General features: G+C 42.7%; 1 protein-coding gene across 1 annotated transcript in view; it reads left to right on the forward strand.

Annotated features, from left to right (window-relative positions):
* RAB31 (RAB31, member RAS oncogene family) overlaps window positions 1-19914 on the forward strand; it is a 110838-nt gene that overhangs the window by 59997 nt on the left and 30927 nt on the right. Inside the window, exons 4-5 of the mRNA XM_057527071.1 lie at window positions 4316-4387; window positions 5481-5587. Of these exons, the coding sequence (XP_057383054.1) occupies window positions 4316-4387; window positions 5481-5587 (179 nt within the window). The remainder of the gene's footprint in view (window positions 1-4315; window positions 4388-5480; window positions 5588-19914) is intronic.

A 19914-nucleotide genomic window follows, 5' to 3' on the forward strand; every position in this document is an offset into this window, starting at 1 on the left:
TCCTCTTTGTGTATACATTTTGTACTGACTCTCCTGCTTCGAGTGTTTAAGTGGACCATTCTTAGACGGAGGCTATTTTGGAAAAATAGACATTTTATATGTATTCCTTTCCATTAGCAAAGCAGGAATGTTTTAAAAAATACATGGCTTTTTTCTCCTTTATGGCAGGAATTCTGATTTTGGTTTCTGCATCTGGAGTGGGTTGCCAAAGGATGGACTAAAAATAGATTTTTGATGCCTGACAAGGACAACAAACACAGAGCTGTGCAGCCAGTGCCTATGGAAAGGCTCTGTCCTCAGTGACTCCTGGTCAGCGGCCGGGGTCCTCCAGCTGGGAACTCCTGGGTCCATCCTGAGCTCCATCCAACCCGTTCCCTTTTCCGAAAGCCACACAGGAGCAGGGGAGTTTCTCATCAAGGTGGATGGAGACTTGCACGAGGGCGGTGGGGCTGGGGTGGGTGGCCTGCTTCTTTGCACACTCTGGTGAGGCCACACTAGCATCCTGCAGTAAAAGGAATCCTCGGCTATGGATGTGCTTCCAATTTCCAAATAGGATCATTTCAACTTGGCCAGTGTTGATTCAATGAAAAGTATTGCACGGGAAGTAAAAATGAACGATGGTTTTGTTGTTTGCCAGAAAAACATCAGGATCCGAACTTTCTCTCCCTGCTCCCCCCCCCTCCCCCCGACTCCCCAGTAAATGTGGCTGCTTTTTATTTTTATTTCTTTTTCTTTTTTTATATTTTATTTTTATTTTATATTGGAGTGTAGTTGATTTACAATGTTGTGTTCGTTTCAGGTGTACAGCAAAGTGATTCAGTTGTACATATACATATATCCATTCTTTTTCAGATCCTTTTCCCACATAGTTTATTACAGAATATGGAGTAGAGTTCCCTGTGCTGTACAGTAGGTCCTTGTTGATTGTCTGTTCTGTATATAATAGTGTATATATGTTAATCCCAAACTCCTAATTTATCCCTTCCCCCCACCTTTCCCCTTTGGTAACCACATGTTTGTTTTCTATGTCTGTGAGTCTATTTCTGTTTTGTAAATAAGTTCATTTGTATCATTCTTTTAGATTACACACATAAGTGATATCATATGATATTTGTCTTTGTCTGATTTACATTCACTCAGTATGATAATCTCTAGATCCATCCATGTTGCTGAAAATGGCATTATTTCATTATTTTTTATAACTGAAATATGGCTGCTTTTATAAAATTTAAAAATCATTTAAAAATCATCATAAAAATTTATACACTACAGACTCTTATGAGGAAAAGGTACACGTGATGAGAAATCCCACTGTTAACATTTTGAGAAACATTATGTTATGCCTATACACACGGACACACCCAGACACATTTTACCCGAAATTATATTATGCTGCGTCTGCTGCTCTGAGACTGTTGTTTTCGTTTAATGGTATGTCAAGGATATCTTTTCCTATATATAAAAATCCTCACCATCATTTTAATGGTTGTGGCATTTCCATGATATACCTACACCGTTAATGAATTCTCTATGATGAACCTTTGGGTTGTTTTGAATATTTTTCTCCTATTTACCACATAGAGATGAGGATCTTTGTGTGATGATCACAAAAGTGGAACTTTGGGGTCAAATGATACACATGTTTCAACTTTTTGTTATGTGTTACCAACAGTAGCTTTGAAAGAAGATCTTTTTTTTTTAGATAAAAATTGTATATGCTTAAAGTGTGCAACACGATGATTTGATGTATGTATACGTAGTGAAATGATTACTGCAGTCAAGCTAATTAGCATATTTTCTCTTCACAAGTTACCCTTTTTAAGTGGTGAGAACATGTGAAATCTATTCTCTTGGCAAATTTCCGGGTTCAAGTATTATCAACCACAGTCATCATGCTGTATATTCCATCTCTAGACTTACCCACATAGCTGCAACCTCGTCCCCTTTGATCTGTGTCTTCCCACCCACCCCTACCCAGCGCCCCCATCTCCTGCTAACCACCACTCTGTTCTTTGCTTCTATGTACTTGACTTTTTAAAAAAATTGATGTATAATTGTCATACCACATTATGTTAGTTTCAGGTTTACCACATAGTGATTCGGTGTTTGTATGTATTGTGAAATGATCACCACAATCAGTCTAGTTCACATCCTAGGTAACATTCGTCACTGCACAGTTACAATTTTTTTTTCTTGTGATGAGAACTTTTAAGATCTATTCTCTTAGGAACTTTCAAATATACAGTACAGTATTATCAACTATAGTCACTATGCTATTGATTCCCTCCCCTGACTTATTTATTTTATACTTGGAAGTTGGTACCTTTTTTTTTAATATAAATTTATTTATTTTATTTATTTATTTTTGGCTGCGTTGGGTCTTCGTTGCTGCGCGGGGCTTTCTCTAGTTGTGGTGAGCAGGGGCTACTCTTCGTTGCAGTGCGCAGGCTTCTCATTGCAGTGGCTTCTCTTGTTGTGGAGCATGGGCTCAAGGCTCACGGGCTTCAGTAGTTGTGGCACACGGGCTCGGTAGTTGTGGCTCGCGGGCTCTAGAGTGCAGGCTCAGTAGTTGTGGTGCACGGACCTAGTTGCTCTGCGGCATGTGGGATCTTCCCAGACCAGGGCTCCAACCCGTGTCCCCTGCATTGGCGGGGAAGCCCGGAAGTTGGTACCTTTTGACCACCTTCACCTATTTTGCCCACCCCTACCTGCGGCCTCTGGCAACCTCCAGTCTGCTCTCTGTATCTATGAATTCAGTTTTTGTTTTTAGATCCACATGTAAGTGAGATCATATGGTATTTATTTTTCTCAGACTGACTTACTTCACTTAGCATGATGCCCTCAAGTTCTGTCTGTGGTATTGCAAATGGCAAGATTTCATTCTTTTTTATGGCTGAATAATATTCCTGTGTGTGTGTGTGTGTGTGTGTGGTGTGTTTATATATGTGTGTGGTGTGTGTGTGTGTGTATGTGAGTGTGTATGTGTGTGTGTGTGTGTGTGTATCATATCTTATTGATCCATTTATCAGTTGATGGACACTGGTCGTTTTTCCACGTCTTGGCTTCTGTAAATAATGCTGTTGTGTACATGAGGGTGAATATATCTTTTCAAGTTAGTGTTTTTGTTTTCTTCAGATAAATATTCAGAAAAGGAATTGCTGGACCATTTAGTAGTTCTAGTTTTAATCTTTTGAGCAACCTCCATACTGTTTTCCATAGTGGCTACACCAGTTTACATTCTGGACAACAGTGTATGAGGGTACCCTTTCCTCCATATCCCCGCCAACACTTGTTATTTCTTGTCTTTTTAATAATACCTGTTCTAACAGGTGCGAGGTGATATCTCATGTGGTTCTGATTTGCAGTTCCCTGATGGTTAGTGGTGTTGAGCATCTTTCCATAAACAGGTCTTAAAATACATTCCTGTGAAGTGTATGAGCGCCTCCTGCCCCAAACCCACGCCAACCCTGGATATGATCAATCTTTTTAATACTTAATAAGTTAATAAATACCCTATCATTGCTTTTTTTCATTTCTTTTATTATCATTGAACATATTTTAAAATATTTATTGGCAAGTCATTACTCTTCCTGTGATTTATCTATCTATATATATCCTTTGTTCATTTTTCTATTGAGCTGAATTATCTTTTTCTTATTGTCTTTCAAAACACCTCCGTGATATATTCTTCAGATATATTCAAATATATTTAAAGATATATTCTTCAAAATATACATAAAATCTGTATGTAGCCCTAGGATAAGTATCTGTCCTGCTTGGGGATGAATGATTCTCATGACCAGCAACACTTGCTCTGTTCACATTTGGAACGAAGCTCATCTCTCTCACCATTTGTTGTGAATTTGTGGGACGGCAGCCTTCCAGACCCGAGGGCGGGGGCCGAGATGCCCTTGCTGCAGTGTTCCTCCTTAGCAGCCAGGCCTGGGTGGTGTGATTTGTGCCAGTCTCGTCTTTTCCTTCCCTTGGCAAACATCTTCTTATCGCTGTATCATCCTAATGACATTGCCCTGGGTCCACCATATTAGATAAGTGGTGAGCAGTAGAGAAAAGAAAATTCATAGGATAGCAACCTTGAGAATAATGTTGAATTTTGGCTTTTCCCAAGAATGAATCTCATGGTTTATAAACTACAAGGGAATGTGCCGTTGAGGAGGAAAATTTAGCATCTGATCTGAATTCTGGGGAAATTCCGGGGATCCTATAGGGATGATGTAGGGTGATAATTTTAGGTTTAATTTGGGATCGCATAAAGTATGTTCACTTTGGCCTAAAACTATCCCTTGTTCCTAAACAGTTTCATTCACTGGCTCCCATGTACTATCGTGGATCCGCAGCTGCTGTCATAGTGTATGATATTACCAAACAGGTAAGAAGGTGCCCTTTAGAATTGAGGTGCCGTTTATGGTGACCCTCCTAGAAAGACCAAGGCGGAGGCATCGCCGAGTCTCCCCAGCAGCCTGGGGTGAGATTCCACAGTATGCTGGCTGGGGAGAGTGAACACCAGATTTTGAGTTTCTCTCATCTATATGTAGCTAAGCCTTTGAAATCTACCTGCTAAATTAAATAAACAACAGTGATCATTCGTTTTTAAAATTGACTATCTGTTTGCAGGGGCAAGGCTATGCCTGCTAATACTGGTCTCCAGAATGTCAGCTTTTTAGGAAAAGGAAAATTACTTTTAAGTTTTGCATGTTTGATGGTTATAGATACTTATTTCCTATGAGTGTTTCAATCATACACCTTGAAACGCCAAGGATGATGTTTGTGTGTGTATAGTGTGTCTGCGTGCAGATGGGATGAATGTATTTTTCGTTATCATTTGGAGGACCCAGGATACCCATCAATGAATAACGATGGCAGTGGTCTGCTGGCATTGCCCCCACTCCTGGAACTCAGCGTTCAGGACCTGCTTAACGGAACTTAGTTAACTGCTTTAACTAATTCGATGCTGTGACCATGCATGAGTTCCTGACCACTGCTTCCTAAATGGAGTGGCTACCTTGGCTGTTTCCTGGAGGTCATTGTGAGGGAAGAGCAGTTAGGAAAATAGGACTCTAAAGCGTGCGTTTATGCGTGCGCGCGCGCGCGCGCGCGCGTGTGTGTGTGTGTGTATTTTTTCTTTTCTGATTAAGCATGAACATTGGTTCAGTCCTATAGCTTTGTCTTACTCAAGTTGAGGTAAGGCTATAATTTAAAATTAATGTTATTTATAAAAGAAAATTACTAATATGATTATCTTAACTTCAAGTTTCCATTTTAGAAGGGCAACTTTTTACAGGCTCTGTAAGTATAACTTAGCTAATATTAAATTTTGTGCCAAGATTGGGGTAGTATGTTAACCTTCGTGTGCCCCCTGAAGATATTTTTCTTCATTAAATTATATTGGGTTTGTATTTCTACATGGTTCAAATATTACACTGATGGGTCTTTCCCAAGATTGATTTACACTTTTGGTTTAGGATTCATTTCATACCTTGAAGAAATGGGTGAAAGAACTGAAAGAACATGGTCCAGAAAACATTGTGATGGCTATCGCTGGAAACAAGTGCGACCTCTCAGATATTAGGTAAGATGCATTTAAAAAATGTCTGTGCAGTTCAAGTCCTCCACCCCGAATGTCTGTGCGTAAAAGGCTGTCACAACTGTGTGGTTAAGTCTGTTCTCAGTGTCATAATTTAATCGATGTCATTCACTTGTGGTGATCAAGGTGGTATTTATTCAACCAGAGTAGAATTGAGGGAAAAATAATAGGGAGATGCACATTTGAGGGAGCACCCACTCATGAATATTTAAATCAAATTTCCTGTACAGAGTACAGTTACACCCCTGACTCTAGATGTCTTTGGGCTAAATGGTTTTAATATATTTTTTTAATTAATTAATTCATTTATTTACTTGGCCACGCTGCACGGCTTGCAAGATCTTAGTTCCCCAACCAGGGATCGAACCCGTGCCCCCTGCAGTAGAAGCTTGGAGTCCTAACCTCTGGACCGCCAGGGAATTCCCTTATTATTGTTTATTGTTACCTTTTCTGTTGTTTTTGTCATTATTACTACTATTACCATTTTAGTAACATTTTCATATGGTGAGGAGGGTTAGAATTCTTCACATTTTCCACAGCTTCCCTGTTTGTTTTAGTTCTAGACTTTAACTTAAGGTTGTAGCCAGGTCTATATAATCTCACTGTTTTGTTCTAAGATCTGAATTTGATGCATCATATGTGAACATTTTGGCTTCCCCCAGAGACACTGGATGTTGAACTTCCTCTGCCAGGAGAGAGGTTTGTAGGGACCCAGTCTGCATAGACAAGAGCTGTGATGATAGCTTTATCTAGCCTGATAAGCTAACTATTTTTACTACATAAAACTGAAATAAAAAAGAAAACAGTGAATTTGTGTTGTCTCCATCCCCTGGTTAATTTAATTCTCAGCAATTCGAGTAGTTGATTTTCGTAAAGACAATGACACATGCTTCAGGTTTTCCTAATCCAAACATATTAAACCAAAGTGTAATGAACAACAGGAATAGATCTTGCAAAAGCCCTTAAGATGGCCTTTGCCAAATTGCTCTGTTTCTTTGGGATTTCAGAAGCTTTATATCACATTGCATCAGGTTGGTTTATAATAACAGCCATAACCACCACTTACTTGTTTGTTTTTCTGGGGGCTGGACAAATCTTTAAACTCCCCAGACTTAGTTCAGATCTCTGCCTTCTGCACTGTAATCCTGAAACAACCTGCTTGTCTAGAATTCCCAGATGAATGGTTTAACTTTTGTCATGGGAAGGAGGTGGGGTGGGTGGGTGGAGGCAGCCTCTGCTGAGAGAAAGCCTTTGCTCTCATCCGACACCATCGAATTGTGGTAAAGGTGCGACTTTCAGTAAACTAAGCCTTGTGTGTCGTGGGAGAACTAATGGATGACAATTTAAGCAGAAAACGATTTAAACGTGAATGGAATTAGTTAGCACTCTTGACTGTAGGGAATTGAAACTCAATTGAAATTAATTTCAGGAAAAAGGGGAATTTATTGGAAGGTACTGGGATCCACATGATAAAAAAAACAGGTGTGCCTGTAGCTCTGGTATTTGATATGTTCCAGCTTTGGTTTCTAGAAAGATCCTGGCCTGGCGCTCTCTTTGTTTCTACATTGCCATAAAAGGATTGCCCCCCGTCATGAGAAAGCATTTGTGGCCAAGGGAGGGGATGTGGGTGGGACAGATGATTTCTCCCACCATAATCACAAGAATGGGAGGGTGGGTAGTTTTGAAGAGGGGCAGTTCCTGGAAAAGTCCAGCCTGATGTCTGTGACATGTTGGTTTGGCCGCTGGCACACTGTTTCTTAGGGTGGAATTCACTGTTTTGCATTCTCCTCAGCAGACGTTCTGCTTTGTCTGCTTATCTATACAGTTTTCACAACCTCCCATTCACATAATCCTTCCGTTTCACTTCCATTCGTAAATGCACTCACAGCCACTCCATCCCCAAAGGGAGATCCAGCGCTGCTTCCAGCTTCCAGTGTGACATCATGGGGTCCCCCCTGGTTTGGCCTCAGTGGGTCTGAATGTGGCTTCTCCAGCTCCCGTAGTTGTGGTTTAAAGGGTGGAATGTGGATCTCTTGTTAGACACAAAACTCTCTTAGATTTTTCTCTTTTTAAAAAAAAATTAATTTATTTATATATATATATTTATATATATATATATATATATATATATATATATTTTTTTTTGGCTGTGTTGGGTCTTCGTTTCTGTGAGAGGGCTTTCTCTAGTTGTGGCAAGCGGGGGCCACTCTTCATCGCGGTGCGCTGGCCTCTCACTGTCGTGGCCTCTCTTGTTGCGGAGCACAGGCTCCAGACGCGCAGGCTCAGTAGTTGTGGCTCACGGGCCTAGTTGCTCCACGGCATGTGGGACCTTCCCAAACCAGGACTTGAACCCATGTCCCCTGCATTGGCAGGCAGATTCTCAACCACTGCGCCACCAGGGAAGCCCAGATTTTTCTCTTAAATCTCCTTGTTATTGAATCAAGGACATAACTCCCTTTGCAATTCTCCTTCAAACCTCTGATTAACTCAACAAAAAAAACCCAGTTTGATGCTAGTAAATTTAAAATTTTTAAGCATTTAATATATTTTATTGAGATAATTGACAAACCATAAGACCCATGTTTTAAGTATGCAGTTCAATGAATTTTGTTTATGTATAGAGTTGTCTAGTCAGCCTCACATCTCATTTTAGAACATCTCCACTCTACAAACAAGCATCATGCTCATTTACAGCCCCTTCCAATTTCCACCTCCTTCCCGCCCCTAGCAACCACTAATCTACCTTTCTGTCTTTATTAATTTGCCTTTTGTGGACATTTTGTATAAATGAAATCATACAAATGTGGTCTTCTGTGCCTGGCTTCTTTCACTCAGCATACTTCCAAGGTCCATCCATGTTGAAGTTTGTATCAGTTACTTCATTCATTTTCATGGCTGACTGTTATTCCATTGTGTGGATATACCACATTTTATTTTTTCATTCACCAGTTGAAATTCGAGTTGTTTCCACCTTTTGGCTATTATGAAAAGTGCTGCTGTGAATAATCATGTACAAATTTTATACGGACATATGTTTTCATTTCTCCTGGGTGTATACGTAGGAGTAAAATTTTGGGGTCATTTGGTAACTCTGTATTTCATAATTTGAGGAACTGCCAAACTTTAAAAAAGAGGGAAAAAAAGAACTTCAACCCTAGCCTCACACCTTATATAAAAATTACTCTAAAATGAATCATAGACTTTAATGTAAAATGTAAAACTCTTAGAAACTTTTAGAAAAAAATGTAAGAGAAAATCTTGAGAATCTGGGGTTAGGCAAAGAGTTCTTAGACTTGATAACAAAAGCCCAGTGTATCTAAGGAAAAATGGATCAATTGGACCTCTTCAAAATTAAAAACATTTGCTCTGAGAAAGCCCATGTGAAGAGGATGAAAGACAACGTACAGACTGGGAGCAAATATTTGCAAACCAAACATCTGACAAAGGACTAGCATGTAGGCTACATAAAGAACTCTGAAGACTTCATGGTTAACAAAGTCTGATTTTAAAATGGGCAAAAGAGATGAGAAGACATTTCACCCAAGAGAATATCAAGATGTTGAGCAAAGCCCTGAAAAGATGTTGAATGTCATAATCAGACCATCAGAATGGCTAAAATAAGAAAGAGGGTTAACAACTAGTGCGGGTGAGGGTGGGGAGGAACTGGATCCTTCGTACATTGCTGATGTGAGTGTAAAACTCTGGAAAACAGTTTGGCGATTTCTTTAAAAACTAAATATGAAATTACCATATGCCCAGCAATCACACTCTTGGGCATTTATCCCAGAGAAATGAAAACTTATGTTCACAGAAAACCTGCACATGAAAGTTAATGGAAACTTCTTTAAAAATTAATTAATTATTTATTTACTTTTGATTGCACTGGGTCTTAGTTGAGGCATGTGTGCTCCTTAGTTGCGGCATGCGAACTCTTAGTTGCGGCATGCGTGTGGGATCTAGTTCCCTGACTAGGGATCAAACCCACGTCCCCTGCATTGGAAGGCAGATTCATAACCACTGCGCCACCAGGGAAGTCCCCACGGAAACCTTATTTGTGATGGAATCAGCCCAGATGTCCTTCAGTGGGCACACCAGGGTGCGGCACACCGTGGAATACTACTCAGCAGTGAAAAGGAACAAAACGGGTACGAGCAACCTGGACGAACCTCCAAGGAAATATGCTGAGTGAATAAAGCCAGTACCATGGGTTTCATGGTGTATGATTCCACTTATATAACTTTGGGGAATGAAACCATTTTAGAATTAGAGGGAGATTAGTGGTTATGGTCGGGGTGAGGTGGGCGGAGGAGGGGGAGGAAGGACAGCATGGGCATAAAAGGGCAGCACGAGGCATCCTTGTGATGCCGGAAACGTCCACCTCTCTGTGGGGAGGACACGAACCTACACGAGTGATAATACACACACACAAGCACCAGTAAAACCAGGGGAATCTGAACAAGATGGAGTGTATTGGCGTCAGTATCCTGGGTGTGATGTTACAGTTTTGCAGAACGGTGCCACTTGGGGAAACAGGGCAAAGCGTACAAGGAGACTCTCAGTATTATTTCTGTAACTGTGTGTGAATCCACAGCTACCCCAGGACAAATTTCAGTTAACAAAGTTGGATTTAGATAAAAATAATAAGTAAATATTAGGCAGTGGTGTGTGTGTGTGGACATGTATATGTGCACATATACATGCATATTATGTATATTATATATGATTAACTAAAGTTTTGTAAACACACTGAGCCAAAGGATGAATTTAACCACTCCCCTGCCACACCCACTGTACAGAAGAAAAACGGGAACTATGTTAAAAACTCCCATTTAGGAAAGCGGGGAAGGGGAAGCCTGGTGGATTGGTCCTTGCCCAGAGGATAAACTTTCTCCCGCTAGACAGAAATAGTCTGGTAAATGATAGACCTGCGAGCCTGACGGCACCTGCTGTTGACTCCTTTCCATGGCAGTGGAATTGCGTTCTTGGCCAACCAATCCAGCTGCTCCAGATTCCGCCTGCCGGTACGATTTTTCTGGGGAGTTAGCCAAGTCTCTACACCCCAGACCTTATTTAGAGCTTGACCTTCTTTTACTCTAATCTAAAATACTTTGCTCTTCTGTAATTGCCACAAGACTATAGTTTCTTTTTCACTGGGGGTTGGAGAAGGAGAGTATGTAGATTTGGTGTGTATGTGCGCATGCGCGTGCGTGTGTGCGTGTGCATGTGTGTGTGTGTGTAGCGGGAGCCGGGCTCACCTAACAGACTTTGGTTGTGTAAGCTTGTGAATCCTTGAGCAGAGCTAGGCCTGGCGTATTTTGAAAGTGCCTGGACTTGAAATGGGATTAACTCCCTGAACTTGACTCAGCCCGCTGGAGGCGTTTGTGTGCAGAAGTGCTTCGCAGGGGAGATGCCGATCATGGGGTCAGTGGGTTTCACATCCACCAGTATTCCAGAAGAGGGTAGAAGGGTCTGACCACACCCCAGCGTGAAAGGCCCTCACGGGCACCTGGTCAGAGGAACTCAGGACTTCCAGTTTGGATTTTTTTTTTAAGGCTCCTTATCTTTGTGAGAGATTTTCCTGAATATCTTGAAGAATTCTAGACAGAATCTCCTCGGGCTCAGATTATTGTGGAGTTAGAGTGATGTGTGGTCTCTCTGAACGCAGGTGAGGAAGCAAACCAGAGCTGGTGACGCTGTGCGTGAGAAGACTGTCCCCAGCTTGCGCACGGCAGGTGCTCCGGGACGTCCCTTCCCTGCTTTCCTGCCCCCTCCCTCCCCAGTGAGGACGGGCCTTGGGGAGAAGTGTGTGTGACTCCTGATGGGGCCTAGGCGATGGGGCACCTCCCTTCTCCTTACCATCTGCTGATGCTGAGAGGGGGCGTTGCAAATTGGGGACATTTTAGGAATATACATAGTTGAAAGAAAATCAGAGAGCCTGCGCTGAACTGACTGTGCAGGGCCTGAGGTGGCCGGGCTGGAGGAGCACAGCCGGCTTGGAGCCCGGACAGTGACCATTTGCTGACATGTGCTGAGCAGGGCGGGTCCCAGGCTTCTGAACTAGTAACACTAGGCCTCAGGCTAATTCCAGGTGGCTCTGATGAGGGCACATTTGGCCTGGGGTCTAGAGAGAAGAGAAACCTTCTTCTCAGAAAGTCTGGAGAGCCTGCCAGAGACTGCACGGCCTTGTCCTGGGCCTGGTGGGAAATTTTGGGCAAACAAGTCTTGAAAAGAAAAAAAAGAAATAGATCACCTCGCTTTAGGAGTTTTAAAAGTTCCATGAACATAAGAATTGCTTAGCACACGTGTTAAAATTCAGATTCCAGGATTCAGTTCCGTAGATTCTGATTCAATAGGGCAGGAGCAGGCTGGGGACAGATGCATTTTGTAAAGCAGTTCTTTTACAAGTGGTCCAAGGGCTATACTCGCAAAAGCATTGCCTTAGGTGATAGGAGTTGATGCGAGGGAAGAGGGACGGGGTCCTGGAACCTGGCTGGGCGTCTGACTGCAGGCCACACCTGCCTGGGCCTCCCTGCTGCCCTTTGGAGCTCACGGAGGCTGGAAACAGTGGTCCAGCATCATTCAGGATATGGAAGAATCACCACTGACCCACCATCTTGTCCCCTTCAGAAGCAGCTCCAGTTCTCTGCCCCCTTTTTTGCATCTCACGATGACAGTCGTCAGGAGAAAAGATGCGATTGTGGGTTGGTTTGCCTCCATCTGATTGATATCAGATGCCGCTGGACCAGCATCTTGCACCCAGCCCCCTCCTGGATGCTGGGACTCCCCCAGATCCAGCCTGTACTTGGTTGCCTTGGCTTGGGCCAGGAATTAGGATCACCTTGCTTGGGTGCTTTCATGTGATGCACTGCAGGTATTTCAGGAACCATCTGCTTTAATCAATGATGGGGGGAAGGGTCCTCCAGGTGTTGAGGTTAGAGGAAGAAGAGGATTCCCTATCCCACCCCTGACACTTCAGCCAGAATCCCCCCTTCACTTTTCCCCATCAGCCTTTCAAGCAGCCTTGATCTGTAGCCATCATAATAAGTAATTTATTGGAGAAATTACCCCCACCCCACCCCTACCTCATAGCAGGCTCCAATTCTGTTTCCCTGATTTTCTTTTCCCGATTTTGGACTCTTGACTCTGTACACAAACCCCCCTGTGACCTCTCCAGATTAGGAACTCTTCCTGCCTTTCTTGATCACTTAGACATTGGCCTTCCTCTAATGGGTTCAAGCTCAGGGGTCTCCTGACATCCTTAGGGCTGTGAACGAATCAGAAAGGGTGAAGGAGTGATGGTGTAGAAGTGCTGATAGGAGAGAGCCCTTGAGGCCTGATTTATTTCATCTTGCCCATGGTAGCAGATGGAAGTTACCCACCGAAAGTAGTGGTGGAGTCTGGGGCTTGGAGAGGTGGTGGGTGATGACCTGGGGATGCCCAAGGTTCCTCCCTTCCCCCCCTAAATACAACCCAGGAGATGATCAGGGATGGAATCCTGAGGAATGGAATCAGGGTCTCTGAGATCTTACAGCAACACTTCTGGTGTCTCCAAGAGAAACATTGTGAGAGATTGGTTGGGCTGCTGCCGATGAGTCAAGACTTTTCTCCTGGAGTAGAGGTCGTCTTCCAAGAACAGAGCAGCTGGGGTAGAAGTGAAACTAGGCTGGGGGACGAGGAAGGCGATTTATTCTACCAGTTTTCAGTTATTCGATTAGCAAATAACTTTTGGTAGTTCTGTGTGGACCAAAGTACTATGGGAAGTACAAGAAAAGAGAAGAAAATATTTTCTTAGAGCTATTTATTTCTATTTGGGGAGCCAAGAGGGATATACAGGGGGAGGAAAATATCTAATGAGTAATACAAGACTATGTTTAATAAAGTTCCAAAGTTAAGGTGCAGGAAGGACAAAGGGATTCAGGAAAGGGAAAGTCTGTAGTCGCAGACAGTGATTTGGAAAGGCTCATGGATAAAATGTGTCACAAGCTGGGCTGTTAAGGATGAGTTGGGTAGGAGGAAATTCCAGGAAGGGAAGATCATGGGCAAAGGCATGGGCGTGGGAGGGCCTTTGACAGGTGTCATGGGGGGGGTGGGGGGGGACATCAAGGGTATCTACCTGATCGTCTGCCTTCGGGAATGGGGAGAAGATGGGTGGGTGGTGAGTGGCTTGAAAGTATGCAGAGTGTCTGGGCTCAATGTGCAGGGCCAGGATGACAAACCCCTGAGGTCCTGCCTCCTACTTCTGTCTCTCATTCCCTGGCTCCATCGCCCATCAGTCATGGCTCTGTCTTCTCCTGAGCCTCTGTGGTCTCAGACTTCTTCTTAACACAGAGCTTCATGTAGTCACCACCAGCTAAAGCGATGGAACCTATCTGCCAGCACCTCGGTAGTCGTGGGAGCCTCTCTGGATTCTTGAGCAAGTAAGGCTTCTTGCAATTTCCTGTGTCATCTAGAGCTGGAAACCAGGGTGAGAGCTGGACATTGCAGGTTCAGTGCCCCCTGTGCAGCTTCCTGAAACACACGCCAACCCAGTCAGAAATCATCAGGCACCAGTGGTTTCAAGTTCTGGGGAGAAAGTTGAGGTCTTCAGTAGATGAAAAATATATTTGGAAATAAATATTTTTTTACTAAGAATACATGAATTGCTTTCACTTCTTACATGTGACTCCAAAACTCATTTCAGTCTTGACAGTGGGCCAAAAATGGGTATAAGAGTTTGTTTAAAATTATACAAACCAAATAACAGAACTTGAGATGTTGGCTGATAAAAATCCAATTTATTCCAAGTACTAAAAAGCAAAACAGCCAACGAACATCAAAAGCCACTACTGTGCAAGGTGTGGAAATATCATGGCAAGTATTAAAACACACCCAGGGACCTCCCTGGCGGTCCAGTGGTTAGGACTCCGAGCTTTCACTGCCGTGGCCCTGGGTTCGATTCCTGGTCGGGGAACTAAGATCCCACAAGCCACGCGACACAGCATAAACAAACAAACAAACAAGTAAATGAATGAATGAATGAATGAATAACACATCCAGCATTTTCCTTACATGAGATGAGGAAGCAGAGTAGAGTCTGCGCTGTTAAAATGTGCGTTTTGTGCCCTGAGATGCACCGTCCCGTGTGTCTACCTTCTTCTGATGCTGTGCAGCGGCTGAGCCTGCACCTACTGCTTTTATCCAAGCGGGAGGGAGGGAACTGAAGACTGACCTCCCCAGAGAGGGATCTGGAATTGCTCTCTGCTTCAGTTATAAAGTATTCTTAATGAAGAATCTATAAAACATTTACGTATATCTTAAAGAACAATACGAATTTTAAAGAATAAAATGAACAGCTCTGTACCTACTCAATCACATCCCCTGCTCCCCATCCAGAAGTAACTGCTGCTCTGACTTTTGTGATAACCATCACTTTTTTTTTCTTTGTACTTTGCCACCCATGTTTGCATATCTGAACAATAGATTTAGGTTTGCCTGTTTCTGAACTTTGTGTAAATGGAATAACCCTGAGTGTATTACATGATGGTTTGTCTCTTACCCTCAACATGCCTGGGAGATTTCATCACAACGAACGTTAGCTGTACCTTGTCCGTTTCCACGGCTGTACACGTTTTTTTTTTTTTTTTCTTAAAGGCAGTCTTAATACACTATTTATTTTTTAATTTTTATTTACAAATTTATTTATTTATTTTTGGCTGCGTTGGGTCTTCATTGCTGCGTGCGGGCTTTCTCTAGTTGCAGCGAGCGGGGGCTACTCTTCGTTGCGGTGCACGGGCTTCTCATTGTGGTGGCTTCTCTTGTTGCGGAGCACGGGCTCTAGGCACGCGGGCTCAGTAATTGTGACTCTCGGGCTGTAGAGCACAGGCTCAGTAGTTGTGGCACACAGGCTTTGTTGGTCCGCGGCATGTGGGATCTTCCTGGACAGGGCTCAAACCTGTGTCCCCTGCATTGGCAGGTGGATTCCTAACCACTGCGCCACCAGGGGAGTCCTGTACACAGTTCTATTTGATGAGTGCAACACAGCTTATCTATCCATCCTACAAGTGATGGGTATTTGCATTATTTCTGCCTTGTTATTATGAACATTGCTTCTTGAACATTCTTGCATATCTCATAGTGCCACGTGTTAGCATTCCTCTAGGTTCAGGTGTGTAGGAGTCTAATTGCTGAGTCACAGGGTGGGCGCAAGCTCAGTTTTGCTAGGTGATGCCAATGTTTTCCAAAGAGGACACCGGTAGTGCAGGAGACTTCCTGCTACTCAACGCCCTTAGTGCTGTAAGACGCCAGGGCATGGAGAGAGATCTGATAAGAATTTCAGTTTGCGTTTCCCCAGTTACCAGGGAAGTTGGCATGTTTTTATTTATTGGCCATTCAAGTTTCATCTTGTGTGAAGAGGCTGTTCAAGTCTTTGCCACTTTTTCTCTTGGGATATTTACCTTAATCTTGTTTATTCATAGGATCTATCTATCTATCTATCTAATTTGATGGTATGTGTTGAAATATCTTCTTCAAATTTATGTCTTGTATTTTCACTCTTTATATATATTTTTTAAACTTTTATTTATTTATTTATTTATTTTTGGCTGCATTGGGTCTTCGTTGCTCTCTAGTTGCAGCGAGCGGGGGCTACTCTTTGTTGTGGTGCGCGGGTTTTTCCTTGCTGTGGCCTCTCGTTGTGGAGCACGGGCTCTAGGTGTGCAGGCTTCAGTAGTTGTGGCACACGGGCTCTAGAGCACAGGCTCAGTAGCCATGGCGCGCGAGCTTAGTTGCTCCACGGCATGTGGGATCTTCCCGGACCAGGGCTCCAACCTGTGTCCCCTGCATTGGCAGGCGGATTCTTAACCACTGCGCCACCAGGAAAGTCCTCTCTTTATATTTTTACAGCATCAGAAGCCTGTAATTCCTACCTAAGAGAATTTATCAATTTTTTCCTTTATGTTTTTTGGGGGGGAATGGTCAAGGGAGGGCGAATCATTTAAGAAATCTTTCTGTACCCCCGAGATCATGAAGATATTCCATTGTGTTGATTATCTTTTAAAAACTTTACAGTTTTGTTTTCCTGTCTGTCTTTAAGTCACTTGGCACTGATTTTATGTGTGCTGCCTAGTTTCTCCTATGTGGATATCCAGTCGTCTCAGCACTCTTGGTTGTAAAGTCCATTCTCTCCCCACTGAAATTCCACCTCAGTCATGTATCACGTGTCCTGGGTGCACAGGTCTGTTTCTAGGGCTCTCTGTTCTGTTTCACAAGCCGACTTACCTATCCTCATACCTATACTACACTGACTTAATTATCACAGCTTTATCATGAGTCTTGATAAATGGTCTTGGACTTCTGATATGGTCTGGAATCTCTGTAACCGATATTTGTTGGCCCCAGGGAAGGTTTCATGAGAGTGTAGGGTGTGGGTGTGGATGTGTGAGTTCTGGTCTGGTGGAGATTAGGAGAGTGTCGGGGCGCAAATCTACATGTGTGTGTTGGGGAGTGTTTATTTTTATGGCCGATTTAAAAAATATTTAAATAAACTTTAGTTTAGAATAGTTTTATATTTACAGAAAAGTTGCAAAGGTAGTATGGAGTTCCCATATACCCCATATCCAGTTTTCCCTATTGTTAACATCTTACATTAATTACCGTGGTACATTTGTCACAGCTAAGGAACTTACATTGATACTTTATTATTAACTGAAGTCCATACTTTACTCAGATTTCATTACTTTTCCCCTAATATCCCTTTTTTATTATAGGATCCCACCCAGAGTATCATATTACATCTAGTTGCCATGTCTCTTTAGGCTCCTTTGGGCTGGGACAATTTCTCAAACTTCCTTTGTTTTTGATGACCTTGACAGTTTTTAGTACTAGTCAGATATTTTGGAGACTATCTCTCAATTGGGGTTTGCCTGATGTGTTTCTCATGATTAGACTGAGGATTTGTGTTTTGGGGAGGAAGACCACAGGGGTGAAGTGCTCTTTTCATTACTTTATTATTAATTAAGCATAGCAAGGGTTCATGTTATCAACATAATTTGTCATCCCTGATGCTATTGACCTTGATCACTTGGCTGAGGTAGTGACTGTAAAGTTACCCTCCCCCGCTTTGCTTATTACCATGCTCTTTGGAAGGCAGTCCCTGTTCCCAGCCCTCACTCAAGGGGTGAGGATTATCCTCAACCTCCCCGAGGGAGGAGTCCCTACATAAATTATTTGTAATTCTTCTGCTGATGAAATTTGTCTCACCCCCAATTTATTTATTCAGTCATTTACTTATATCAGTGTGGACTCATGGATATTTATTTTATACTTTAAGTTATAATGCAGTATTGTATCATTTAATTTGTTACCCAAATTGCTCCCACTTTGGCCGCTGGGAGCTCTTTCTTTTGGCACCTGTGTCCCTTTAACGTGTACGCATCATTTTGGGTTTTGAGCACTTCCTTACTTTCTGACACAATAAGATGTTCCAGGCCCATCTTGGATGGTTTAGGCTACAACCCTAGATTCAGCCATTTCTCCAAGCAGCCCTCATTCCTTTTACTGGAGAAGGGTATTTAGAAACCAAGATCTGGACTGGGTGTGCTCGTTGCTACTGGGGTGTCATTGAGTCTAGGCCCTCTGGGTGAACAGAGCTGGGAAATATATGTATGTATGCTAACAGGAGTATACATACACACATATCTATAATTATTTCTGTAAGTATCCATTTGTATCTATATTAAGATAAACATAAGTTCATATTGATAACTCTGACTTTAATCCAGAACCATAGGGATCATTGTAACCTTCTTTACGGGGCGGGGGAGGGATGTTTTAAAAAATTATCAACTGATGTATGATTAAACAGAGGGATAAGCTTTTGTTGCTGGAGATTTTCTTAGAAGATACAACAATCTTTCCCCCTTTCACTTTACATATTGCCCAGACCTTTAAGAGTTCAAAATGTGACTTCTGTGAAGAAATACAGCTATGTCAGTGGTTACTTTCAAATGGCACGATATTTACTTATCTTTATATACTGTTCACTTAGGCAGTGGATTGAAAACAAGTTTAACCATCATCACCATTATCATCATTGTCAACCTGAATTGAATGCTTACTATGTGCCAGATACTATTATAAGTAGTTTAACTGCATCTTCACAGTCCAGTGAGAGTTACAATCATTGTCCCATCTTATCAGTAAGGAAACAGAGGCACAGAGACTGAAGAGCTTGCCCAGGTCCTGTGGCTGAGAAGGTGTAGGGCCCAGCTTTAAACCCAGGTAGTCTGTCCCAGAGCCGATGTTTGATGTTTGTTCTATGTTCCTCTCCTAAGAAGTACGAACAGGATCCAAGAGGGAAAATAATTTCTGATCTACCGAGAGAAAATAAATGGCAGCTGATTTGATTCTGCTCAGAGAATTTGGAGCTAATGATTTTTTCCAGTGGTTTCTCTGGCCTCTTGGGACTAGCCTACATTTCTGTCTGGAGAAAGGGGTATTTGGAAGCAAAGGAGAGGCCAGGCCCCCATCGGGAACCTGTGTTTTCTGCTCAGTCCTCATTCGATTCAAATTCTGACATTTTCCATGAGAAACAGTCCATGTAAGTCTGTGGCAGGAACCTGACACTGCTTGTTTGAACCTGACACCAGGAATTTGGCCCCAGGTTAATAGCATTTGCAGACGCATTAATAAGCAGGCTCGGGCCCCCTGGGAACAGAAATCCTTCCCTGGGTACACATGCCAAGTGCTTTAACTGTAAGCGCTTAGATCATCGTAAAGACTTATTTTCCAATCAGATATTTATTGAGAAGGTAGTAATTCTTTTTTTTTTAAAGTTCATTTAAGTTTTAGTTCCACCTGGCAGATAAACCAATCTGAGGGTCTAAAAGAACTGGCATTTTGAACAGAGATTTTGCTGCTTTAATTATTGCTAACATGGTTGCCTCCTCTGGGTGCTACACAAATATCTTGGATATTTAGAGAAAATACGAGCTGGTAGGAGGAGCACAGTAAGCCCTGATTATTCATTTCAGTGGCTGCTTGAGGGAGCTGGGGAGACGGAGACCACTTCATGACACACAACAGCCTTTGCAAACAGCCTGCAGCCTTCCTCTGATGGGCTTTGGTGGAATGTTGTGAACGATTTCCATTGCTTTTGGCTAGAATGCCTTAAACACATGGGAGGGTTTTGAAAAAAATAATGCCAGCAGACATTCAACAGCCTCTCCTGCTCACAGTGCCTTGCTGCGTCCTCATGGCCAGCTTAGTTGGTTGCTTCAGTTTGACCTTGGTTGGAAGGGGGCTGTGGTTGGAGGAGAGAGTAAAATTACAGGGCA

The sequence above is a fragment of the Balaenoptera acutorostrata genome, chromosome 13, assembly GCF_949987535.1.
Source record: "Balaenoptera acutorostrata chromosome 13, mBalAcu1.1, whole genome shotgun sequence".
In the NCBI taxonomy this organism is placed as follows: Eukaryota; Metazoa; Chordata; class Mammalia; order Artiodactyla; family Balaenopteridae; genus Balaenoptera; species Balaenoptera acutorostrata.